The sequence below is a fragment of the Drosophila rhopaloa genome, unplaced genomic scaffold, assembly GCF_018152115.1.
Source record: "Drosophila rhopaloa isolate 14029-0021.01 unplaced genomic scaffold, ASM1815211v1 contig_2, whole genome shotgun sequence".
Taxonomy (NCBI): domain Eukaryota; kingdom Metazoa; phylum Arthropoda; class Insecta; order Diptera; family Drosophilidae; genus Drosophila; species Drosophila rhopaloa.
The window spans coordinates 1934106-1961558 of record NW_025335083.1 but is presented as its reverse complement, the minus strand read 5'-3'; the positions used below and the strand labels follow the sequence as shown (position 1 = coordinate 1961558).

General features: G+C 37.1%; 1 protein-coding gene across 1 annotated transcript; it reads right to left on the bottom strand.

The window, feature by feature from the left end:
• Positions 1–1476: 1476 nt before the first annotated feature.
• On the bottom strand, positions 1477–22322 carry LOC108050640 (ATP synthase mitochondrial F1 complex assembly factor 2-like). Its single transcript, XM_044460321.1, has 3 exons — positions 22278–22322; positions 1679–2003; positions 1477–1622 (listed from the first exon to the last, which is right to left on the bottom strand). The coding sequence occupies exons 1-3, from the start codon at positions 22320–22322 to the stop codon at positions 1477–1479; spliced, it is 516 nt and encodes a 171-aa protein (XP_044316256.1).
• Positions 22323–27453: the final 5131 nt, after the last annotated feature.

Here is a 27453-nt window from a genome sequence, read left to right as displayed (position 1 = left end):
AAGATGAAATTAAAAATCATTAAAGTCAACGTAATCTCCCATGAGATTTTATATATCCCCGCCACTAATCGACACTCGATCTAGTCGATTTCATCTCAATGAAATTTTTTAAAATAAAGTAATCTCTATGTTTTAAAGGATCTAATCCATTCAGTCCTAATAATGCAGCAAATCTGGCTCATATATTGTTTTAAGAGAGGACATTTTAAAGTTACATTTCCCACTCAATTTTTTTCTTCTCAGCAGATTTTAGTGATGCTGTAAGAGTGGCATCTGGACAAAAGCTGAATGCTAGGTAAAAACAGTAAGAAAAATACATAAATACTGTGGAGTGAATATCGTGATTAAGCCTAGATCTTATTATTCAGTACCGTTGTATAATAAGGTAAAATATCTCTTGAGTGAAACTAAATGCACGCACTCGAAAATTAATTAGTTAGGTTTTTATAATAAAAGTAAACAGCAATTGCACGGACTTAAGAATAATAATAACAAAAATTCCACTGCTTATTCTGAAAAAGAGAAGTGGACGTCCAAAAAATTATATTTCAGTACCATGTTTATAGACCTAAATTAAGCACGTCGGTAACATATCGACTTGAATTATCAACAACAAGAAAGGAAAGCTAACTTCGGGCGGAGCCGAAGTTGATATACCCTTGCAGAATATTCTATAAATTATATTCTCCAAAATTATTCATATGATGTATTCTTAATACTCATAAAAAGTCCCAACTTCCTAACTTTAAAAACACCAAAGTTATGACATTTCTAATCGTTCAGTTATATGGCAGCTATAAGATATAGCCGGCCGATCCTAATGAAATTTGGTAGGTCGGATTGATTAGCCAAAAATAAAACCCATAGAAAATCTCAACTTCCTAACTTTAAAAACACCAAAGTTATGGCTTTTCCGATCGTTCAGTTATATGGCAGCTATATGATATAGTCGGCTCGTTCCGACTTATATACTACCTGCAATAGAAAGACAACTTTTGGGAAAGTTTCAAGCAGAAAGCTTTAAAACTGAGGGACTAGTTTGCGTAGAAACGGACGGACGGACGGACAGACGGACGGACGGACAGACGGACAGACGGACGGACAGACGGACAGACGGACATCGATCGACTAGATCGACTCTCCTGGTGATGCTGATCAAGAATATATATACTTTATAGGGTCGGAAATGTCTCCTTCACTGCGTTGCAAACTTTTGACTGAAATTATAATACCCTCTGCAAGGGTATAAAAAGCGTAGATTATTATTTTAGTTCGGCTTGATTTCGATTGGATAATCTAACAAACATTTATCTTTTGAACGGTTTTGCATTTTGTTAGGTGCCTGTTTTTTAGGTTTTTTTTTCGATATTTCGATAAGCCGAATTTCTACTAATTTAAAATAGACAAAGTTTCTTTTCTAAAAACATTTCAAAGACTGATCAAACCCGCTGTATTTTCAACAATTATCCTTGTAATTTAAAGAATTGACTTTTGCTTAACAAAGTTTTCTGAACAGTTGAGATGTACGAAGAGCACTGCCGCCGCCAAGCGGGATTGCAGCTCCTGTTGGCTGAGATCATGGGCCCACTCCACGCGACCCCAGAACTTGAGTTGGTCTCGTCCTGCAACGGATACATGTCAGTGGACCGCAGCCCTACACTTAGAAGCAGTCACCCACGTCGTACTGGAAGAGCACCGTTGAGCAGGTAGTTGACCATGTCCAGCTTGCTGAGGTGGTTCGGATTGTCGATGGCCGTGAAGCAGAGGGTGGACAGGTGCATGCGGGAGCGCTCGATGTGCTCCTTCTGGGCGTCGAACTCCGTGGCCACCGCAATGGCGAGTGGTTCGCTGCGCACCAGAAAGGGCGTCCCCTTGGGCGTCTTCAGTTTCCGGTGGTCCAGCACCACCTCATAGCCGCCGTCGCCGCTCAGCACGGACGTCTTCTTGTAGAACCGCTTGGGAGGAGAGGCTGCCGTGGGAAAAAACAGCACGCCGAATGCCGGCTGGTTATGAAGTGCAAACAGAGGTTTACGCCGATGTCTTTGTCGTCGACGGCGGCGTTTACTTTTATTATAAAAATCTAACTAATTAATTTTCGAGTGCGTGCATTTAGTTTCACTCAATAGATATTTTACCTTATTGTATATACAATGCTACTGAATAATAAGTGCCAGGCTTAATCACGATATTCACTTCCCAGTATTTAGGTATTTTTCTTCCTGTTCTTACATAGCATTCAGCTTTTGTCCAGATGCCACTCTCACAGAATAACTAAAATCTGCTGAGAAGAAAAAAATTGAGTGGCAAATGTAACTTTAAAATCCAGTTTTGCTGAAGTACTAAGATTTAATGGATTATATCCTTTAAAATATAGAGATTATTTTATTTTAAAAATGTGCAGTCGTTAATTTCATTGAGATAGTAGATGAAATCGACTAGAACGAGTGTCGATTAGTGGCGGGGATGTGGAAAATCTCATGGCAGATTACGTTGACTTTAATAATTTTTACCAATCTCATTTTTAAGTATTCGAATACACTTGTATGTTTTTTAAGACTTGTTGTACCAAAGAATTTATATTATTTATAAGATATGCCATTAAGTTTCAAAAATGATTTATATTGTAATATTTGCAAGCCGAGAGGCCCAATTTTAAAAAGAAAATATTCAGCTATAAAACTCTCTTTTAGTGGATAGGTTAATGAACAAAAATTAATGAACCAAATTGTGTCATTTGGAGTAATGATAATCCACAAACCATTCTTGAAGCCGTTACATCAAAAGTCACTGTTTGGTGTGCTCTATATTAACGTACCCATTTAAACAAAATTTTCTTGAGAAGGAAAATTGGACCCCCCAGATGGAATTTATTTGACATAGCCATTATGTATTTCATATTTTTAGAACAGCGCTGTAAAAAACACACGTCTAAAAAACAGACTTTAGATAATGCTTGCGGTTCAGGCGATCTCCGTTTTGTTTCGAATACAACAAATGTCTGAAAGTGTGTCTTTTTTATTGGGAAGCGATCCACCAAGTAACATTTAACATGTTCCATATAAAGCTAAGATCAAAAACTATAAATCTATCTGAGACTTTTCTTTGGTAGGGCAGAAATCCAACACTAAAGCCATCAAAGGTGTAAGTGCGCTTTATTGGTTTAAGTCATTTTGGACCATTACAGGTGAAAGGTGGAAAAAGTTGGAAGTTTGGAATATTTGAATTTGCAGTTTTGGAGGAAATTTACTCAAACTTTATGAACCGTTTTTAGAGCCATTAACCCCAAGTTAAAGAGATTTCAGGAACCAAAAAATATTAATTTCGATTTAGTCATTTATTTATATAATAAATAACTATAATCTTTGCTAATTTAAATAGTAAATCCATATCTTACATATTCTTAGGAAGTTTTTGTCACAGCATTGAGCTCTTGTCAGCGTAATGGTAAGCTAAAATTGAAATTTTTTTGTTACTCTGAAACAATTTTGAAAACTTTACCAATTTAGCAAGAGGCTAAATAAATTATTGTTTTTTTCTCTTGAAAGCTACTCCTTTTATTACTAAATGCAATTTTGAAAATGCCAAACAATGAGTAACTAATTACCCACAAACTGTTCGAATAAAGATGGTTACAACTAGCGAGCACCTCAAAAGAATCTTTTAATTTGCTTAGTAAACCAACATGGCTAGATCAAAGACCAATAAAATTGGTATATTGGTATATATTGGTCTTTGGCTAGATCGACTTATTTTTCAAATATTACATACTATACGAGTAACTGGTACAAAAATTGTCCCCAAGGGATTAAATCAAAGACCTGCGTTTTTGCCATATGACTTATAATTTAGAATATATTTTATTTTTTTTGTGGACTCTACTATATCATTTATTCTTGTATTGATTTGCCAATATGGTTAAATGGAGATGAATTTCACGTGTGTCCACTTAACGTATCCGTTCAATTTCTATCGCGGACAAATTATTTTTATTTGTTTTAATAATTTTGCAATTTTAATATATAACCGAAAATCTAAAAATCGATTTGAGAAGCTGGTATTTGGGGCTTGATTATATGCAAATGCATCAAATTGATCAGCAATTGTAATTGTGTGGCTGTTATTCGCGAACGCCTCCAAGTAAATGTTTACCTTATTAAGAGGCACCTCTGATAAAAGACAGCTGACTGTTCGCACGCACTTTAAACGCCATTAATCAATCAAAATGCATCAATCAAGCAATGCAATTAAACATACGCTCGCTCGGATATAGACTTTAAATTATGGAGTACCGTTGCATGGAGTGAAAAATTGAAATTCTTAGTGCATACAAAAAGAGAAAAACTGAAAAAAGCGGAAGAAAAAAGGAGGTTTACTGCAGGTGAGATTTTATGTACATGGCTGAAGTTTTGATTAATGTTGCACACGCCCCGATTGTCTGAATCGCTAACGTATTTATTGAGCGATAGGTATTTATGGTTTTTCGCTACCGGTGCTAATAGTAATGTTTGTATCAACATGTTGCAAGCCAAATCACCTGTATGGTACTGATTGCATTGCCCCAATATTTCAAGATTTTCTTACGTTTGCTTGAATTCGGACGTGGAAAATATTTGTAGCAATGGTGACTTGTTTTTGAGTCGCATAGTTAAAAACATGTCAAAGTCAAAGCTTAAATACCATTCAACCACTAATATTTAAATACGAAAACCAGCAGTACATTATCTTATTATATATCTTAAGCAAAATTCATATTGTTATAAAAAAATTTGTAAAAAAATTATATTCCAATTTCCCTATGGAAACTACAAGTTTTTTGTTTATATATAGCTTAATTGTTTTTAGTAATATAGACATAGAAATTTAATCGTTTTGTAATTACTGCAAGGGTATACCATATATATATATATATTATATATGCTTCGGCTTGCCGAAGTTTTCTTACTGTCTTGTTTTTTCTAAGGTATTGAAAGATTTAACTTTAAGGTAATTAAATACTCTTGCCAATATAAGAGATATGTATATGTGTTTACTGGGCAATTTAAAAGCCCAGTCTTTTGAAACAATTGAATCTGCATTAGAGTCAGACCCGATTCTATGCTAAAATTTCAAAGCTCCTGCGACTGGCTGGGCGTCTTAATTAAATCAGATCGATCCGTTCGCAATGCTTCATTTACAATTTGTTGGAATCGGAATGGAGGGCTGACCGACGACCAACTGCCACCGTTTGATTAGCATATTGCCAATTATTTTCTCATTAGTAACAATTTCAAATAATTGGAAGTGCATACGCAATGAGTGCGTAATGACCATCCCATGGAAATGGTTCCCTCGCTTTCAACCCCCGAATCCATTTCCCGTACATTTTTATGGATTCGCCTTTAAATGCATCCCAATAATGGAGGCAGACAATGCGAACTTTTATCAGCTTTTCGGGGTGAAGGGCCTGCTAAATCAATGCAATTAATGTCACTTCCTTTGCATTTAATGTCTATGTTTTCAGTAATCGTCGTTGGCGCCATTAGGCTTTGATATCTGCCTGTCTTTCTTGCCAGTTTTCACAGACTGTCAACCGGTTTTGCCATTCTCAATAAACACTGAGGTGAAAAAAGTTTTATTCATTTGACATTTTTTAAGGTCTATGCAAAATATATAAATTCGTCATATAAATAATATTAGAAATAGTTCTTACTTATTAAATAAACTTATCTGGCTCCTCTGATAAAATAACGATGTTGTAATACTTTCACTCAATCTTTCCTCGTGTAAAAAGTAGTTCCAGAAATTGACATTAATTTATTGTGGTGCATTTCGAGGAGACAACAGGTCTTTGTATCTATAGAGTATAGTCGATGGCTTTGCTTATGTTAATAGTGGCGTGGTCCGTGTGTAGAGGCTTTTGTTTTGGCTGGGGAATGTCTTCGACTGAGCTGAAATGAGTTGGTCACTTGAAACATCTGGGTGGATCTCAAAGTGGGTTGGCTAAAAGAACTTGGCATGTGCTTGTGATGATGGTTTAATATAAAACCAATTCTTAGTAGTTGTTATATGTTGTCAGCAGACAGAGGTACTATGTTCAAGAACATGATATCTTAAAGAGATTTAATTGACCTAATTATTATTCCATTTGTTTTTTTTACGAAAATCTAATAAAAGAGTATTAATAAATCCTATCCAAGAGAAAAAAATTTCCTTGTTGCTGCTAAAAAAAATGTATTTCAATGAAGACATAAACTAAGTCTGGCTTACTATTAGTTACGTGTTTGCACTCAATGCTTAAAGTAAACCCACATGCGTTCCCATTCATGTTTATTGATTCTCACGCAGGATCTGGTCACGCCATCTTAATGCTATATTTTCTTTTAGCCCAGTTCATTTTTCTAGTTACAAAAAATGCAATTATTTTTATTTTTAGCAAACAAGTTCCAAGAAATGCAGAACAGAAATAAGGTTGACCACTTAAAAACATTTGATTCCTCCTTTGCACGATTTCAATATTGGTTATAATAGTTTTACAGTTTAAGAAGAATTATTAAAAATGTATTATTTTCTTTTTAAGGAATTTCTAATTTGTAGTCCACTATCCTTTAGACAAGGTCCTTAGAATTATAAAATAAAACAAGAGAGAACGCTATAGTCGGGTGCCCCGACTATCAGATACCCGTTACTCAGGTAAAGGGAGTGCGAGGGAGATGGAGATAGAAACTTTGATCACGCATAACTTTTTAACGAATGGTCCGATTTGAAAAATTTCTTCTACATTTCGATAGGTATTGATAAACACAATAAAACTGCTCCGTCTGTCCGTATGAACGCTGAGATCTCGGAAATTATAAAAGCTAGAAGATTGGCATTTGCATGTAGATTTTAGGAGTTCCTACGCAGCGCAAGTTTGTTTCAAAATGGTGCCACGCCCCCTCTGACGCCCACAAGCCACAAGCTGTGGCCACAGTTTTGATGCTATTATGAAAATTTTAATTGATATGTATTTGTTTCGTCAATACCTATCGATTGGCCCAATAAAAGTTTGCCACGCCCACTCTAACGCCCAAACCCCATATTTATATTAAGTAGTTTAGCTGAGTAACGGGTATCTAATAGTCGAGGCACTTGACTATAGCGTTCTCTCTTGTTTTTATTTTTGAAATTCTGATCGTTTTTTTAGTATTGCATATACATACTAATGGGATATAACGAAAGATTATTTCAGAAGCTATAAAAAAATTAAGTTCAAGTTGGTCAATTAAGTCAGCTCTAGCAGATCAGAATACCTTTACATATATGCTTTATTTGTTGGATCTTCTCTTTAATGAGACTAACAATAAGTAGATCAAAGCTTAAAAATATAACTTAACTAACAGTCATGAAGACTAACTTTAGACTAAAGGGCCCTTATAATTATTGTAGACCAGTTCTGTTCAAAAATTGCAATTGACTGCAATTGCTAGAAGTATAATTGTTTTTTAATTGGATATCAAAATAACGAGGATTATAGTCGTAACACTGGACTCCAGCGCTCCTTCTTGATTTTTTGCTTGTAAGAAATATTTCCTTTTAACTCCAGTTGTATTTTAACATTCGAAATCTTGTGTTCTTGACTGCTGCCAACAGCTTTTGTCAATGGCAAACCCACAACATGGCTAAAACCACTTCTTTTTAGCCAAAAGGGGAAACAGTCGAGAACATTGGAGGGATATAGGAGGATAGAAAGTAAGAAATATTTGACAGGGCTAGGGGTGGATTTTTAGCAGAACAAGGAAAACACACGCACACAGGGAGAATGATCAAAGAGCTTTTAATTAATCAAGAGGCAATTCACTTTATGCCAATACCAACTACCAACTCCTTCTGCATTGGTAGCTTTTTGTCTTTGTGTGTTCCCTTGGTGTTGGCCCTTACCTTTATGACTAGTGTTTGCGTTTATACCTGTTTTTCGGAAAACCACAAATTGTAGCATTTTCCCTTACAGATGAACTTAATGATGGCCAGCTACGTATAACTTCTTTTATCCATTTCTTTTTCATGCCTCGCTGGCATACATGATTTCCGAGTTGCAGCTGTTACTTAGTCAACTAGATCAAACTCCCTAATTTGGCAGCTAAACAACATTTGATTAACTCGGTGTGATTTCGATTTTATGGCTTTATTTTTAGCGCTAGTAAAAAAAAATACATTACATCTGGCTAAAAAGAAGTAGAATATATTTGCTGTTAAAATTTATACCCATGTTCGATTCTCACTTTCTTAAGCCAACTGCATTTAAACTCAGTATACAATGGTTGATAAAGTATTTCGGTTATGAAACTAAAAGCAAGCCTTTATATCTTTTTGGGAAACAATATTGTAGGATTGAAGTCCCAATATTTGTTGTTTTATTTTAATAAGTTGATAGTTTTATTTAAATAAAATTAGTGATAAGTAGTTCGGATAATAATTTTAGGTATTTTAATGATTTTAAATCGTATTAAACAGCTTTTTTTTGACACTTTGATCGAAAGAACCTCCGAAAAAAAAGGCTGCTGTATGTGAACGCATGGTAAAGAATCAGTCATGATTTGGGGTGCATGTGCTTCAATGGGTTTTGCGATTAACCAATAAACCATTGAATGGCACCATAAACGGAGGCAAATATTTAAGAGTCCTGTATAATGACAAGGACCATCTTGTATACTTTAACAGAACAACGCACCCTACCATAAAGCCCGAACAATACCCAATTTCTTGACAGATATTGAATTATTTACTCTAAAATTGGAACCGCTGAGATTTTAGTGACTGGTCAATTGCTAATGTCAAAGGTCTTTGGAAGGATTTTGCCGGACATTGATGTAAAGAAAGGATAAGTTTCTCAATAATTTTGAAGATTTGCCCTTCTATTTTCTTTAAATATATTATTAGAATTTAAAACACATTTACCAAAATACTTGTGACAAACAATATTTTCGCTTTTAATTTTTATTCGCTATAATATATTTAAAACTAAATAAAATTATTTTATGATTTCCTGTAAGCTTTATGTCTCATTGTAATCTTGAAATTTCTAGAAAATTTTCATTCAATAAATCAATATTTTGAACTATCGACTTAAGCCAATTGCCTTACCTTACCATTCCTTAAAGAAATTAATATTCTTGCACTAAAATTCTTCTTAGATTTGCGGTGATCCCTGAAAGGTTATAATACCAGTACACTATTTTCTCAATTAAATATAAAATGGGTAGCACGTTTGACGTCCATATCACAACATATTTTTAAAATGTTCATACATTAAATAGGATTTAATTTAAAAAAAACAAAAGCGAAGTAAAACATTTTAAATAGGTTTGGAATTTGTAACATTTTTGACGAGATAAAAATAAAAAGGAGTCTCCAACACATATTCGCTAAAGAAATGTCCTTTAAATACGAGCAAAAAAAAGGTGGGCGACAAATAAGTTGCGGCGAAAAAAATTTGTACACGGCATTATATGAAACAACCTGATAGCAAGAGCTGAGCATTTTTATAGCGTTTTAAAAGACAACGTTAAAGTGAGGACATGTGCAAATATTTTTACCTAATTACCCTCTCCGCTAACGCCAAAAAAGAGCTCGAAATTTTGCTTAAAGCGTTGAAAATGCCAGTCGATTTCTGAACACTTAAAGAGTGCAGATTTTTATATTTGGCCTTCAGTTACTTGGGAAAGAGAATGGAAGCCAACAGCGACGTGGAGACATACATAACTCGATACGAACTGATAGATATAGGTTGGACAATATTTTCCTGGCTACTGTCCGAGGTTCGCTGCGAGATGCTGAAAGATAAGCTTCGGTTTCGTACTCGTTTTGCAATGCAAATTACTAACCTCAATGAATCTGTCACTATCGCGATGCAAGCAAGATAATACCAAGCGATAAGCGCATATCAGATATTGAGCTTAATGTCACAGTTTGACATCAACATTTAAGAGTGGCTTGAGGCAATAACAGTGGCTTATACTCCGTGCATTTGGACTCCCTGATTCGGTTAGTGGTACAATTAGTTCGTCTATTTCGCATGCCTATTTAATTTTTTATCTCTCACTTTTTATACCCTTGCAGAGGGTATTATAATTTTGGTCAAAAGTGTGCAACGCAGTGAAGGAGACATCTCCGACCCTATAAAGTATATATATTCTTGATCAGGATCACCTCCTGAGTTGATATAGCCATGTCCGTCTGTCCGTCTGTCCGTCTGTCTGTTTCTACGCAAACTAGTCTCTCAGTTTTAAAGCTATCGGATTGAAACTTTGCACACACCCTTCTTTCCTTTGCACGCAGTATATAAGTCGGAACGACCGGGATCGGCCGACTATATCCTATAGCTGCCATATAACTGATTGATCGGAAATGCCATAACTCTGCTGTTTGTTAAGTTAGGAAGTTGGAATTTTATATGGGTTTTATATTTGGCCAATCAATCCGACCTACCAAATTTCATAAAGATCGGCCGACTATATCCTATAGCTGCCATATAACTGATTGATCGGAAATGCCATAACTTTGGTGTTTGTGAAGTTAGGAAGTTGGGATTTTCTATGGGTGTTATATTTGGCCTATCAATTCGAACTACCAAATTTCATAAGGATCGGCCGACTATATCCTATAGCCACCATATAACTGATTGATCGGAAATGCCACAACTTTGGTTTTTGTTAAGTTAGGAAGTTGGGATTTTCTATGGGTTCTATTTTTAACCAATCAATCCAACCTATCAAATTTCATAAGGATCGGCCGACTATATCCTATAGCTGCCATATAACTGAACGATTGGAAATGCCATAACTTTGGTGTTTTTAAAGTTAGGAAGTTGGGATTTTTTATGAGTATTAAGATTGCATCATATGAATAATTTTGGAGAATATAATTTACAGAATATTCTGCAAGGGTATATCAACTTCGGCTCCGCCCGAAGTTAGCTTTTCTTTCTTGTTTCAGATGCTGCAGTCCGACCAAGGTTAAAAATTGGTCAATTTCGAAAATCATGTGTTTTTGTTTTTGTCAAGGTTCCATCTTCAATTTAGAACAATAATTTCCGATTCCATAAGACAAAGACAAAAACGTATGATTTTTTAACAGCAAAACAACAACAAACCGTGCTTCGATGATAACAACAAGTTTTAGATTGGTATTGCTAGAAATCACATTACGAGTACAAATATGGTCAAAGCACATAAAATAAGTATTGTGTGATACCAAAGCATACCTTTAGCTTTACTTTTCATTATTTATTTATTGATTCGAAGAATCCACTGAGCAAGCTTATTTACAAGTACTTATATTTTATATTTTGGTAGAACATTTTCGAAAACATTCGAATTTTTTTTTTAAACTTATGACTTAAAATTAATAAATTGTTTTTTATTTATTTTAAAATTAATGATATATATCTTATTTTTATACCCTTGCAGAGGGTATTATAATTTTGGTCAAAAGTGTGCAACGCAGTGAAGGAGACATCTCCGACCCTATAAAGTATATATAGTCTTGATCAGGATCACCTCCTGAGTTGATATAGCCATGTCCGTCTGTCCGTCTGTCCGTCTGTCTGTCCGTCTGTCCGTCTGTCTGTTTCTACGCAAACTAGTCTCTCAGTTTTAAAGCTATCGAATTGAAACTTTGCACACACCCTTCTTTCCTTTGCACGCAGTATATAAGTCGGAACGGCCGGGATCGGCCGACTATATCCTATAGCCGCCATATAACTGAACGATTGGAAATGCCATAACTTTGGTGTTTTTAAAGTTAGGAAGTTGGGATTTTTTATGAGTATTAAGAATGCATCATATGAATAATTTTGGAGAATATAATGTACATAATATTCTGCAAGGGTATATTAATTTCGGCTCCGCCCGAAGTTAGCTTTCCTTTCTTGTTTTGTATTACTTATTCAAAAGTAAGAAAATGTTTTATAATTTTGGTCAAAAGTGTGCAACGCAGTGAAAGAGACATCTCCGACCCTATAAAGTATATATATTCTTGATCAGGATCACCTCCTGAGTTGATATAGCCATGTCCGTCTGTCCGTCTGTCTGTCCGTCTGTCCGTCTGTCTGTTTCTACGCGAACTAGTCTCTCAGTTTTAAAGATATCGAATTCAAACTTTGCACACACCCTTCTTTCCTTTGCACGCAGTATATAAGTCGGAACGGCCGGGATCGGCCGACTATATCCTATAGCTGCCATATAACTGATTGATCGGAAATGCCATAACTTTGGTGTTTGTAAAGCTAGGAAGTTGGGATTTTCTATGGGTTTTATTTTTGCCCAATCAATCCGACATATCAAATTTCATAAGGATCGGCCGACTATATCCTATAGCTGACATATAACTGATTGATCGTTGGGATTTGCTATGGGTTTTATTTTTGGCCAATTAATCCGACCTACCAAATTTCATATGGATCGGCCGACTATATCCTGTAGCTGCCATATAACTGAACGATTGGAAATGCCATAACTTTGGTGTTTTTAAAGTTAGGAAGGTGGGATTTTTTATGAGTATTAAGAATGCATCTTATGAATAATTTTGGAGAATATAATTTGCAGAATAATCTGCAAGGGTATATCAACTTCGGCTCCGCCCGAAGTTAGCTTTCCTTTCTTGTTTTTCTTAAAAGTGGTAAATGATGTTTTCAATAGTATTAGTTCCTTCAAAAGTTAAGAAATGATTTGTTGAAGAGCACTATTTAACGTTTTAAATTTTAATGAAATTAAAACCTGATTCAGCGGCTCCACTTTCCATTAATGCTAATAAATTTCAATCAATCTTTATGGTTAATTTGGGTTTATCGTTGAATGTTAAATGCTTTTTATACATTATTACATTCTTCTCTTTCGAAATTATAAGAGTTTTAATTTTAAATATAATGTGGGGTTGTTATGAGCTCATTAATAAGCCTTTTTTGTCCTCTGCGGCAGTATTTTATTGTACGAAAGAATATTTATCAGCTATTTTTAAATGCGTAGCCCTCATTTAAATATCAAAATCTGATCATCCTTTTATTAATTGGTGACTTGCTCGCACTAACGTAAAATCATGTAGTCTGAGAAAAAATTTAAGCAATGATTGAGCCCAACCCCTTAGTGTCAAAATCCCTTGAGTAATTTCCTTATGTTTTATTAAAGCAAGTGTATTCATTCGAGCAGAAAATCTTTTTGCTTGTGGCCTTAAAATTACTCCACATTTGTAGACTCCAGGGTACAGATAAATATATATGATATATAAATATGTGTTATTATGTATTATTGATACCTGGTTTTAATGCTGCAATCAGCTTATTTTAAAATTACGCATATATACAAATGTAATTAAATTTTTAAGATTCGAATAACATGCGTTGAATGCTTTTGCTACCAGAATTCATAAGGTCAAGTGTCCTTTAGATAACGCCATACTGCCCGAATTGTGCATCGTTTTTGGACAAAAACAGCTGCTGCATCGCAATCCATCAAATAGAAGGAGCAAAAGCTTCCTGCTGGCCAAAAACAAAAGCATGGCACACAATCCAGGGAACATCAGTCAAAAAGAAGTGCTGGTTCCAGGCTCTCACAACTCCACGAACTGATGAGGTAAACAATGTCAAAAGCTAGTTGGCCAAGGGTCCTTTGTTGTGATTTATATTGATGAGGGCATGCCAGTCTGGTGTTGAGCCCCAGTGTTTCCCTGAAGGAAATTGAACGCACTTGACCCGCAATGAATGGGAGTTGAGAGATTGGGAAGTCAGAGTCGATTATTTGCCCTCGGTGAACAAGGCCCAGAGAAGTCTCATCTCCCTGGCAACTTATTTGAGCCAGGAAACAAGGAAATAAGTTCTTCATTTTTTAATTTTTCTTTGCGCTTATGAGTTTTATTCAAGTAGGTATTGAGAAATAGACGCATTGATAATTTTCTTCAATCAAAGATGATTGCAATCATCATGTATTAATTATAACATTTCCGAAAACGAAAATCACACGAAATAATCAGATTTTTATAAAATAAAATAGTTTATATTTTGGAAAACTACTAAAAATTCGGGTGTATGCGTATATGCTTAAAAACAACTAAGTCAAACTTATTTTTTAATTAAACAACAAATACTAAAGTAAATAGTTAGTTTCATGTCACATATGCATAATTCTTTCAATTAATTTGACCAACAATTGGTTATCAGGTCAGGTTGTCTTCATTCGATATTGCTATTGGGCAATAGATAAAAATAATGTGTCATGTAATTCAAAAATATTACAAATATTATTTATTTTAACTTGGATAGGCTAAGAATGATTAAAAAATAAAGATGAACAAATTTGAAAATAATGTAATCCATTTTGAAACCAGTTTAGCGTTTGAATTTCCTTCCGATATTTAAATATCAGGAGATATTTTTTTCAACACTCTAACAACTTTCGATGTTGCTTTTAGAAAGTGGCTCTGTTTTTATACAACCTTTCGCCAGAAAATTAAATGTGAGTTACGTCAATTTCTGTGCAACTAACTATTTATTTCATATTATTTCACTTTTGCTATTTTCGTTTCTCTTTTGTACATTTAGTTTTTTGTACCATTAGTTTTTTTCCGCCGGTTGCCCATAATTTGCAAGTCCATGCAAATTGTTGAGGCTTTTCATTTAATTGATGGCAATTGCAACATTGTGGCAGATTGCACACAATGCCCACGTTTTTACACAATATTACGGCAATTAATGCGTTTTATTTAATCCATACCTGTTATTTTTACTTTTTATTTATTTTTAATTTTTTACTGACGCGACACATTTTCTTTGTGAAATTATGAGCGAAAATAAAAAATAAAAGTGCGAAATTAAATCGCAAAGGTAGTCTGTCTTTAATGGAAGTTTATTAATGTTATAAGTTATGGTATTATACTCATTATTTGCTTAGAAGATATATATTTCTTTGATAAAAATATTGAAGAAAATATATCTTATATTATATCACCTAAATATTAAACTTTTTTTAACAACAATTTCAAATGAATATATCCACCTACTTTTTATCTACTCTAAATATTAAAATTAACTCAATTTGTCAGATCGTGAGCTGCAATTTGACCTTGACCATTCAAAATGAGATGCAAGACAGCAGCTATAATGAGAACTGACTCATCGAAACACAGATCGCCCCTCAATCCTCTATTTTTAAGATGGTTTCGAAACCAGTTTTGCGTTTATCGAACGGCCTTGAAGATGCGGCTGATTCTGTTGAATTCTCTGGTTCATTCCAATGCTCATTCACAAGATGCACAACAAGTTTACATCTTTTACCGATTTTTCTGATTTCGATCATGCATATACGGATTTAATTGGGCTCTTGGAATACCGGGGGCAACCTTTTCAGGCCTGTAATTTGTACCTACCGAAGACCTTATCAATTTATCAAAAAAAGCGGCTCCCATTCGTCTTGCATCTCATTAGGGAACATGGTTATCTTAACCTGACAGCAAGTTGTCAAAATATATTGACATGTGGAAAATATAAAGATTATTGTTCCGAATCATGATGTACGAGGTACATTTTAGGACCAGAATAGGTATTTTCGTTGATGCTTAAGATATTTTCTTAGAAAAAAATGTAATTCATTTTTCATTACATTCTTAATTTAGATTTACATTTCCTTAGTTTAAATTGTTAACCTACTCTTAAATTACCAAGAGCTAGAGAACATGGTCCTTAAAGTATGAACTTTGTGAGGAGCCAAAATTGTGAAATAGTCAGTATGCATATTGCTGCTATTGCCACTTTATAGTAAATGCTAAACATGTACTATACATATTTGTACCAACTATAAAATATACACGTATTTGAAAAAAAATTGTTTTTAAATAACTAAGGATGTAGTTTCACCAATTTAAGTAATTTGGCGATGCGAATGATATCAGTGAATATCGCTTTCCATTTTCTAAAACATATAGTATGCGTACTAGAAATCAACACATCTTTCAATTGTACAGCGACTAACTGAATATTATTTCTTGAAATAATAAACCTCTTCTTAATATTTCTATAAAAAGACTATTTATCTCGATTTTTTTGAGTATAAATTTTAAAACCATAAGTTTTTTTTGATTTATATAGGCGAATTCATATAATCGTTAAAAATGTATGATAGTGGGAAATTTATTTGAAAACTGTAAAATTGTATTTTGAAATTACGTGTAAGCCAAATCGTATTTCTGATAACGTAAGAAATTACTATATTTTTTATTTAATGTGTTTCTGAAAATATAAGAAATTAATACTTCTTAGAGTTATTACATCTATGTAAAAACAGTTATAATTTGTTTTCAATTAATTTTTTTCTAGTTTCTATTACAGCTATGTAGTATAGTTGTCCGATCCGCCCCTCTCCGAAGAAATTTCATATTACTTTCAATACTGTTGAACCAGTTTCGACTGTTGATATTGATCAAGAAAATATATAACTTATAGCGTCGAGAATGTTTCCTTCAATGCGTTATAAATTTAAAAATTATTTTAAATATCGATTTATCCAAGAAGAATACAATGATTTTATTATACCCTTGCAGAGGCTATTATATTTTACGCAACTAGTCACTCAGTTTTATAGCTATATGAATGAAACTCTACCAAAAGTCTGTTTTCTATCGCAATTAATTTAATGTAGTTTCTTACTTGCTATTCTCGATTCTCGAAAGATTTGTAAATCTAATGATTACAGTCATTACAGCCACCCCTGGTGAATACAAACAAAACACAGTCGATCAGGAAGCAGACTTGCATTGAGTTCAAAAAGTTAAATTTGACCCACTTTTTTCCATTGGTGAAGCATTTCATTGGCCAATTTTTCGGACCATATGGTCGGCCAAGTCGAAACTGACTTTAATTTCACCTTCCCCTTAATGCAAAACTTCAAACACATTTATATCGGCCGCACTTATCGCAGTTCGTTGCAAATTTCCATTAATTGCTGCTAATTTTTTCCATTGCAGTGCCAACAATTGGCAAGCTGCAATTTCCATTGGTCTTATCTATTGCACTCTGTTTATTTATTTATTTAAGTAAGTTTTCGACATATAGTCGTTTTATTTTCCTGTTCAGGCGGTCCTACTTTATTTTAGTATAGTAAAAAACTGCATTTATTAGACTGATTTTAGTTTGAAATTGGGCTTTCCCAGGGGTAACGAAAAATCATCGATAGCATTTTGACAGCTCTATGTTTTAGTAAAAAGATGGGTTTCGTTAAGTTTTAAAACAATAATATGTATAATAATTGTAATAAACATTCTGTGGCGAATGTACGCCAAATCGAATTGAAAATACTGATACTTATCGATATCCCGTCAAATGTAGAAGCGCCTTTGGATTTTTGCGTTCATTATACCCTTGCAGAGGGTATTATAATTTCAGTCAAAAGTTTGCAACGCAGTGAAGCAGACATTTCCGACCCTATAAAGTATATACATTCTTGATCAGCATCACCAGGAGAGTCGATCTAGCCATGTCGGTCTGTCTGTCCCTCAGTTTTAAAGCTTGAAACTTTCCCAAAATTTCGGAACGAGCCGGATCGGGCCACTATATCATATAGATGCCATACAACTGAACGATCGGAAATGCCATAACTTTGGTGTTTTTAAAGTTAGGAAGTTGGGATTTTTATGAGTATTAAGAATGCATCATATGAATAATTTTGGAGAATATAATTTACAGAATATTCTGCAAGGGTATATCAACTTCGGCTCCGCCCGAAGTAAGCTTTCCTTTCTTGTTTTAATTATTTTTTCGCTTAAGAAAAAAAATATTATTTTTTAAAAGAGCGATAAAAGTGAAAAGATTGTGCTTTACATGTATTAGTTTTTTCTGATGGATAAGTTCAAAACATTCTGTGCAAATCATTCTGATACACATTATTATTTATTTTTCACTTTTTCACTATGGAAGCCCCTGCGTAAAAAAATTGGGAGTTGGCTTATATTATTAAAGTATTGTCGGTGGAATTGGTCTATTACTTAGGATAAGAACAGCTGGCTTAAAGCCAAAGCTATGCTGCGAGCCATGTTCAAAGTTAACTTTGATTTACCTTTATTTTTTTTAAATTTTATTTTTAAGATTAGCACACTACCATCCAACTAGTAGCTTAATCTAATCGGTTAAAAAAAAAAATAAATAAATAACATAATAATTTGTCTAATCCGGTCCGGTAGGTCTTGAGGGTGGTGTCGTTTCAGTCTTCTTTTGACTCAGTTACTTGGTTGAGCGCTGTTTATAGCAGCGGTACCAAGTCTCTCGGCTAGGCTGTTGGGGTGCTCATTTAGCCTTTTCATGTACTTCCGAGCAAGTTCAAGCAGCTTGTCTCCAAGTTTGGGCACATTAAGATCACATTCGATGTCAGTAGTTCGCATAAACCACGGAGCTCCAGAGATCCTTCGAAGTGTTTTCGCTTGCAAAACCCGGATTTTGTTGAGCTTGGTTTTTGCAGCGATGCCATAAACCCGGAGTCCATAGAAAAAACTTGGCGCTCATATGGACTTATAAATTTGAACCTTACAACCAAGTGAGAGCTTGCTGCGTGGTGCGAGAAGCCAAGACATCCGAGAAACTTTGGTCCTGAAGGTTTGAGTTATCTCCAGATCTAGCATGTGCTTGAGTCCTTAACAATAAGATTAAGCAGTGCATCAATATTCCATTGCATGTTCGATCGAACCAAATAAAAAACTCTCTTTATTTTTTTTTAAATTATTAGGAACAGGCCTGTATATCTTTTGCCCAACTCTTTCTAAATAAACTTAGTTATGCCGATATTTCTATTAGTTTTACCATTCTAGGCAGTACCGACACATATACTACCTGCAATAGAAAGAAGACTTTTGGAAAAGTTTTTTCTAAACAGTTTTAAAACTGAGAGGCTACTTATGTATGCCCGTTACACATGGTAGAGTAAGAGGGTATACAGTATTCGTTGGGAAGTATGTAGCAGGTAAAAGGAAGCGTTTCCGACACTGTAGAGTATATATGTTCTTGATCAGGATCAATGGCCGAGACGTTTAAGACATGACCGCCGGTCTGTCCGTCCGTATGAGCGTAGAGATCTCAGACAATTCACTTAAGGGGGTATATACCTTTTTCATTTTCAAAAAATCGAAATTTTTTTTTTTGCTTTATCTTAAAGAACAACTTCTTGAGAATATTTCCCAACATTTTCATAGAGATTTGAGCTGTAGAAAAAAAGTTACAGCGCTCCTAGCCGCGCGCCTCGTCCCCGCCCAAACCCAAACTTGAAACTTTAAACGCGAATATCTCGAAATGGTTTATTTAAAAATGACTTTGCGGTGATATAGATTGGCGAAAAACTACTGAACCGATTTTCTTCAAATTTTTTTTTAAATGTTCGTAATGAATTTTATTAGTACTTGAACGATCGTTTTTTCATGTAAAAATTTTTATTTCGCCGAAATAGATAGTTTTGTAAGAATTTTTGCGTCCAAAAACGTTATTTTTTGCACTAAACGTTCCCGTATGCACAAAAAAAAAAAAATTTTTTAAAACGTTCGTTCAAGTACAGGATACTACTTTAAACTAATGAAATATTTTTATTTTTTCGGTATCAGTTGACCCATTCGTCCTGGGGAATTATCACCGCAAGGCTCTTTAAAAAAAGGCGTTTAAGGGAAACAGCCACACCTTAAAAACTATTAAATATTTTTTCAAAAATTTTTGCATAAACATTGTAAACAATCTAAACTTTCAGAAAATATAATCATTCATATAATGAAAACAATAGTTACATACATAAAAAAATCCAAACATTCCTATTTTTTTCGACAAAAAAAGGTATATACTGTAGGGGTCAGGTTGGCTTTGAAAATAGAAAACCTTACAAGCGTAGAATAACTCAACTTTCATCCCAATTCGTATATACCGCAAGTCAAAAGTTAGGGTAAAGCGTAGATCATACTAGTCGCACTACTCGAACACGCAGAGCTTGATCTTCCCTCTCGCCCTTGCGTACAGTCGGTGCGTGCGAAGGAGAATAGAGGAAGAGGAGAAATCAGGAATAGTCCCGTTCATCGCGGCTCGCGAACTTTCTAGTACACGTTGCCGGCGCACTGTCGGGCAGCAGCTCGTTCATTTCGTTTTGTGATCTTTGGCAATCAAGTCATACTTCTGTGAGCCGAATAGAAACTAATTACAAGTCCATTCCCCACGTGGAATTTGAGTACCAATAAAGAGCCACAAACGGAAGAATAAAGAAGAGATCAACATAAATCTGTTTCACCGGCGCGTGAATAGAATTCAGCGGGTATTTATACAGACAGAAAATCTGAAACACTGGACATAACCTAACAGTAAAAATTTCCATGTAGGCAAAAGACCGGTCCGTACGCAAGGGGCGCTCACGCTTTCAACTGAATAAAGTGCGAATCTACTACGACCGGCCAAGCGCTACGATTATTGCACTCAGCAAAAGTGTGCCTCAGGCGACACGTGCAGCTGAGACTCCGCAACCCAGAATTGACACGCGGTCGGGCCACGCCCACGGGCGCGCCTCTCCGAAACTTGTTAGCGTCCTCAGAATAAGAAGAGCCATCGCGACATAGCTAATTACCCCCGGATCTGATCTGGAGGAAAGTTTTTCGGCTGGCGTTTGCTCGGAAGATCACGTGATAACCGGCGACAGACCACGACCACGCTGATCCCTCTTGGACAGTGGTGCGCGGCAACATCCCACGTGCTTCCATAACCGAGCAGCCCGAATCACCCGATCACCACCATCATAGATCGACTGTAAAGAAAAGGAGTCAACAGCGGTAGCAGAACACAAGCCCCGCGTGAGGGCGATCCAGGCTGATCACGTAACAGGATTGAGAACCTCTTGAATTAAGTGGCCATGTGAGCGGCTTTTGTGAAATCCGTCGTCGCTGCCGAAACATGCGACCCAGCGCAGCCATCAACTAGCGACCCACTAGGAATCGCTACTAAGAAAGTCGTATTGAGCTTTCCACGTATATCTATAATTTGTTTTCTTTGAATTCCGACCCTGTTCTTACGTTAATTTTTCTTTTCATTTAGCTTGTAATCCATGTGAATGCCTAATATGTACGCCAACACTTATCCCGTTTAATAACAAATAACAACGCTCTACCAAGTCTAAATCACACAGCACCTGCATCTTCAATGGGCCCAGCGAAACAGCAGCGAAGGATATATATTCCGTAAGTGACCGCCGATATCGGCTTATATTTTATATGCGAACATTTGTATTTAACCGGGAATTTAAAGCTAGGGCACACATATGAGCATCACATAACTTAGTACGTAAATTTAACTTCGCCCACCTTGAAATTGAAACGAAATTGAAACTGACAAACTAATCTTGAAATGAATCTGAAATATTATTGAACTGAAGCCAATATGAATTTATGTAATTAAGCCTCAGTATACGGTCCGTCGTTGAACAACGCAGTTAATGTCGAGTTTTCTAAATATGAAGTAATGGAGTAATAAAAGACATTTGACAAGGGGTAACAATGAAAAGATTTTCATCGTGTTACTAAGGATGGGAGGGTATAGAATGGGGGCAAATAACACCTAAGCCACCCAACACGCTGGTGTTTCTCTCTGAATCTGTTTTGTTAGGGTCCGTCCGAATATATCTGATTATCGCCACTATTTTGAAACCAACCATGTAGAATACAGAAAGTGCACTTAAACTTTTCGTAGTAGAACGGGTGTGCTATATAGATGAGGAGGAAAAAACCCACGCCATATCCGACGAGCTTTGTACCGAGCAAATGCAAGAAGTGCACGATGCCAAGTCATCTATACGCTGGAAATTTAACCAATTTCTTGTGAACACCTACTTCGCGGCTACTACAGAAAATGGCGCCCAACAACGTGGGGCTAGAAACCGATTACCGCATTTGGGAGATTAAAAAAAGAGAATAAAACCCATGTAGTAGAATTTCGAGGGGCCGTAATCTTGAACAGTAGGATCCTCGGAAGGTACTAGCCTAGCGATTTTGCTCAATTAAGCATCCATTTAGCATTAGTAATTTGTAGAAATATAAATCCGTTGATAGCTATTTTGTTTTGAATGTTAACCGGAAGTGTTTTGACGTGTCGTACCCGGAAAAGCGACTTCAATTCGAGTTCTTACGGATTAAGGCGACCGAAGCGCACTCATTCGCTAGGGAAATATTAAAATACAAAATTAACTTCGGGGAACTAGATTTCAATTAGTAGTCGGAAGGAAGCGAGCTCGGAAGTTGTAGCTAGGAAATGCGTTCGATTATCGAGTCATTACGGTACGAACGACCAGTACGAACCAGCCGCAGGAAGCCAACTTCATGAGAATTTTTAGTTACCTGTTCTAGAACATAGCGCGCGCACCTAGGAGATGCAAGAGATCGGAGGAACTTCGATACTTGACCAGGGGAGCGAATCCGTGTTCTAGGAACCATTTCAATATTAATAATTCATTAGTATAGAGCACTTTCAGAGAGAATACCAAGCGGACAGAAACCGACAATTAACTCGTTGGAAAACACGGACCAATTTAAAGAATATTTAAAGAAATTATTTGATTTTTTTTGGATTGAAACATGTCAGTACGCCATAGTACTGAGGATCTGGCAACCGTTGGCATGCGACCACAGATTTCACCACCAATGCATTACGAATCATTTGATATTATCGAATTCTTGCCCAACCTGTAATCAGGCGTGCACCGTGCAGCAGTTGTCCATATCAAATAATAATATGCCAGCAGAAATAACTGATGCGGATCACAGAACAAATAGTGCGAACGTATCAACCGATAATCTTGCAGCTGATAGGGGTGATAGCCAAATCGTTAATCGAGGCCAAGGCAGGGGTGAAAGAAGAGGTAGAGGACGAGGCTCTGCACCACGCAGAGGCATGATAACTAGGTCTCAGCAGCAACAGAGCACAGGTCAACAGAACGACAGAAGCGCAAACACCGATTCTTTTCTGGAATCTTCCAGAGCGGATAATTCGGAAGAAATAGGAAGAGCAGTACAAGCAGTAATGCAATCTCAGCAGCGACAACTGAGGGATGACCTCACTCAGTTTATTCAGTTGCAACTGTCTAATTTGCAGGTAGGCAGTCATTCGAATTCCCAGGATAGGAGAAGGGTTGGCGACGATACAAACAGGCCAGCGTTCACAGCCGGTCAATCGCAACCACCATTGGGGCTGAACACGCCTACCGTAAACCCAAACGTCAGCTCTGGCATTCGCCAAGCGAGCCATCATTCAGTTAGGTCTTACTCTTCGGTACAGCCGGAGAAAGTTCCCAGTATCATCCAAAGCTGGCACGTGAAATTCGACGGAGCCAAGGATGGGTTACAGATGGAAGATTTTCTATATAGAGTAGAATCCTTAGCTCAGCAGAACCTGAACGGCAATTACCAGCTGCTGTGCGATCACTTACACCTTTGTTTCGTAGGCAAGGCAAATGAGTGGTATTGGAAATTCCACCGAGCTTGCCGCCAGTTTACTTGGAATGAATTTTGTCTAGAGTTTAGAGAAAAGTTCAAGGATGTAGACACAGACATGGACATATGGGAAGCGATAAACAACAAACGTCAAGCGGAAAGGGAACCATTCGAGGAATACCAGTTCCAAGTAGAAAAGTTAGTTGCGCGTCTAAGTACCACGATTTCCGAAGAATCTTTGGTCCAACTTCTCATTCGCCATGCAAAACCCTCTCTTAGGTATGAGTTGATGCACTTGCGCATCACCACGTTAGTGAGATTGAGGGAAGAGATAAGTACTCACGAACAGTTTTGTAAGCAGAATAGACCGCAAGTAGGAAAGAACAATTTTTCCGCGAGTCCCAACATCTCCCAACTCGAACAGGAGATAGAGGATAATGATGCAGGAGAAGTTTCCGCCTTGCAGCGAAATTCAATGAAATGTTGGAATTGTGAAAAGTTGGGACATCGTTTCGATGAGTGTCTTGAGAACCGCAGTATCTTCTGTTATGGCTGCGGAGCTAAAAACATTTTTAAGCCGAACTGTCCAAACTGTAAACATCCGGAAAACCGTCAACGGGATGCGTCGACAAAAGTCCACGCGCCGCATCCGAACCATTAACAAAGAACTGTGGTACGCAGACCGATCTTTTCGAGAGTTCGGGTCTGAATATTCAAAGTAGTAGTCTCGAAAAACCCACTTCTGACAGATTTAAACCTCACCAGCCCTACCATATCAGAGAAGAACTATATGCAGCAGCTAGGAAAAGAATTTTTGGAGACGTTAGCAGCTGTAGTGTATCTCGAGAACCCAGACGTTCAACCTCCCGTATGCGGCAGTTTTGGTTAAACGTGCAACAAAGCCGGAAAAAGCTAGTAGCAGCCGTTTTTCTCAATTCTGATAACCGCCTATACACCGAAATTGATATTTTTGACAGACAATACGTAGCTTTGCTCGATTCGGGTGCGACGATCAGTTGCATCGGTGGCAGCGCCGCTAAAGATATAGCATGTCGTCCGGAATTGCGTAAATGCTCAGGGCGTATCAAAACCGCGAATGTCGCGGAGTGTCCTGTCGTTGGCAGACTTATGAGCGACGTCACATATCGGAATCGCACCGATAAAGTCGAATTTTTCGTTATACCTGATCTCAAACAAGACGTGTACCTTGGTATTGATTTCTGGCGCGATTTTGGTCTGCTAAACAAGATAATAGACGAAAAAGAATCAGTCTCCGAACTTGACGTAGGTCGGGACGATGATTTAGTAGAAGCCCCGAAAGTTCATACTCTTTCAAACGAACAACAAATGAAGCTAGAAGCCGTAATCAGCAGGTTGCCTTCCTATGAGACCGAGGGATTAGGGCGAACGCAGTTAATAGAGCACTCCATCGACGTTGGCGAGGCGAAGCCGATAAAGCAACGCCACTGGCCAATTTCACCTGCAAAGGAGAAAATGATGTTTGCCGAAATCGAAAACATGCTTGCCTTAGACGTCATAGAAGAATCGCGAAGTCCTTGGAGCAGCAACTGCGTCCTAGTTAAGCGGGGTGAGAAAATTCGATTGTGTTTAGACTCGAGAGAGGTGAATAAGCTGACCGTAAAGGATGTTAGTTATACCAGCTAGCTTGCGTACTAGGGTGTTCGTTTACTTGGACGACCTCCTAGTTTTATCAGACGATTTCGAATCTCATATGAAGCTACTGGAAGAGATCGCTTCGTACCTTCGTAAGGCTAATCTTACGATCAACGTCGCTAAATCGAAATTTTGTATGACAGAGATAAAGTATCTTGGATTTATAATCGGCTACGGACAGCTGAAAGTGGATCCAAGTAAAGTTAGCGCCATTGATAACTTCCCAGTTCCGACCACGGTCAAACAGCTCCGCAGATTTCTCGGACTTGACGGTTGGTATAGGCGCTTTGTTGATAATTACGCGTCGATAACCTTTCCTTTGACCGAGTTGCTTAAAAAGAACAAGTCGTTCAGCTGGAATCCTGAAGCGGAAGAGGCATTCAAAGTACTTAAGTCAAAGCTAACTTCTTCACCGGTATTAAGAACACCTGATTTTAATAAGAAATTTATTCTGCTCTGCGATGCAAGTCTTTACGGTCTTGGCTGCGTGTTGGCACAAGAGAACGAGGACGGAATCGAGCTACCAGTTGCGTACATGTCGGAGAAGCTAACGAAGGCGCAGCGTAATTACTCTGTAACCGAGCTTGAGTGCCTAGCTGTGATCAAGGGGATTAACAAATTTCGAGCCTATATAGAAGGGCAAGAATTTTGTGTCGTGACCGATCACGCGTCTTTGCAATGGCTTATGAAGCAAAAGGACCTTGGGGGACGCTTAGCCAGGTGGTCGATTCGATTGCAAGGATTTTCATTTACGATAAAGCACAGAAGCGGTTCGCAGAACGTCGTTGCCGACGCTTTGTCGCGTCGAGAAGAAATAGAAGTTTGCGAAGTTGTAGATCCAGGTCCCATAGTTGATTTGTCTTCTAAAGATTTTCAATCGGAAGCGTACCTAGATCTCATTAAACGGATTAGGGAGAATCAGGGCAGACTACCTGATTTAAAAGTGGTTGATCAGTTTGTCTACAAACGAACCGAGCCGTCTAAGGGCGATGCTCTTCAAGATGCTGAATCATGGAAATTATGGGTGCCGAATTCGTTGACCGAGCAAGTTTTATATCGCGCTCATGATTGTCCTCACTCCGCGCATGTGGGAATGACTAAAATGATAGAGAAACTTAAACGATATTTATTTTGGCCCGGTATGGTGACACAGATTCGAGACTATGTATCCAATTGTTCAATCTGCAAGTCCACTAAAAGTCCTAACCAGATTTTAAGACCGCCAATGGGTAACCCAACATCTTCCGAACGACCATTTCAAAAACTGTATATGGACCTCTTAGGCCCATACCCTCGTTCTAAAAGTGGCAATATAGGTATCCTGATAATTGTTGATCATTGTACAAAGTTTCACTTCCTGCACCCGCTGCGAAAATTTACATCAGATAAGATTTGCGATTTCTTAGGAAAACATGTGTTCTGTACATTCGGTGTTCCGGAATCTATATTAACGGATAACGGATCCCAATTTAAGTCTGGCTATTTCAAAGCATTCTTAACTCGATTCAGTGTTGCGCACGTGTGTACGGCTATATACTCGCCGCAAGCGAATGCGAGCGAACGAGTCAACCGATCCGTTTTGGCAGCGATTCGGGCGTACATTGGAGCAGATCACACTAATTGGGATAGGAATTTGGACGAAATTAGCGCATCTCTTAGAGCCAGTGTTCATCGAAGCACGGGGTTTTCCCCATACTTCCTTTGTTTCGGACAGAATATGGTTATGAACGGCCAGGACTATGATCTTTTGAGGAAGCTACAGTCACTAAGGGATGATACCGCTTTGAAAACGCCTGATTTGTTACAATTAGCGCGGAGGCAAGACAAGGAAAAGATTAGAGAAACACATGCAGCCAATGCAAACGTTTACGATTTGCGTATCCGTACCATAAGTTTAAATGTGGGTGACACAGTTTACGCGCGTAGTTTTGCCCAAAGCAACGCAGCGAAAAGGTTTAGTAGCAAATTGGCACCTGTCTTTATCAAGGCGAAAGTAGCAAAGAAGATAAGCCACATATATTACGAATTAGTAAACGAGGCCGGTAAACATCTGGGCGTCTATCATCTGAAAGACATTAAAACGTAACCAAAACACCAGTATCTGCCTGACCTTTTTCAGTTAACGCTTCTGCGAGATAAGACTCTGGTAGAATTAACTGTGGTGTAGGGGTCAGGTTGGCTTTGAAAATAGAAAACCTTACAAGCGTAGAATAACTCAACTTTCATCCCAATTCGTATATACCGCAAGTCAAAAGTTAGGGTAAAGCGTAGATCATACTAGTCGCACTACTCGAACACGCAGAGCTTGATCTTCCCTCTCGCCCTTGCGTACAGTCGGTGCGTGCGAAG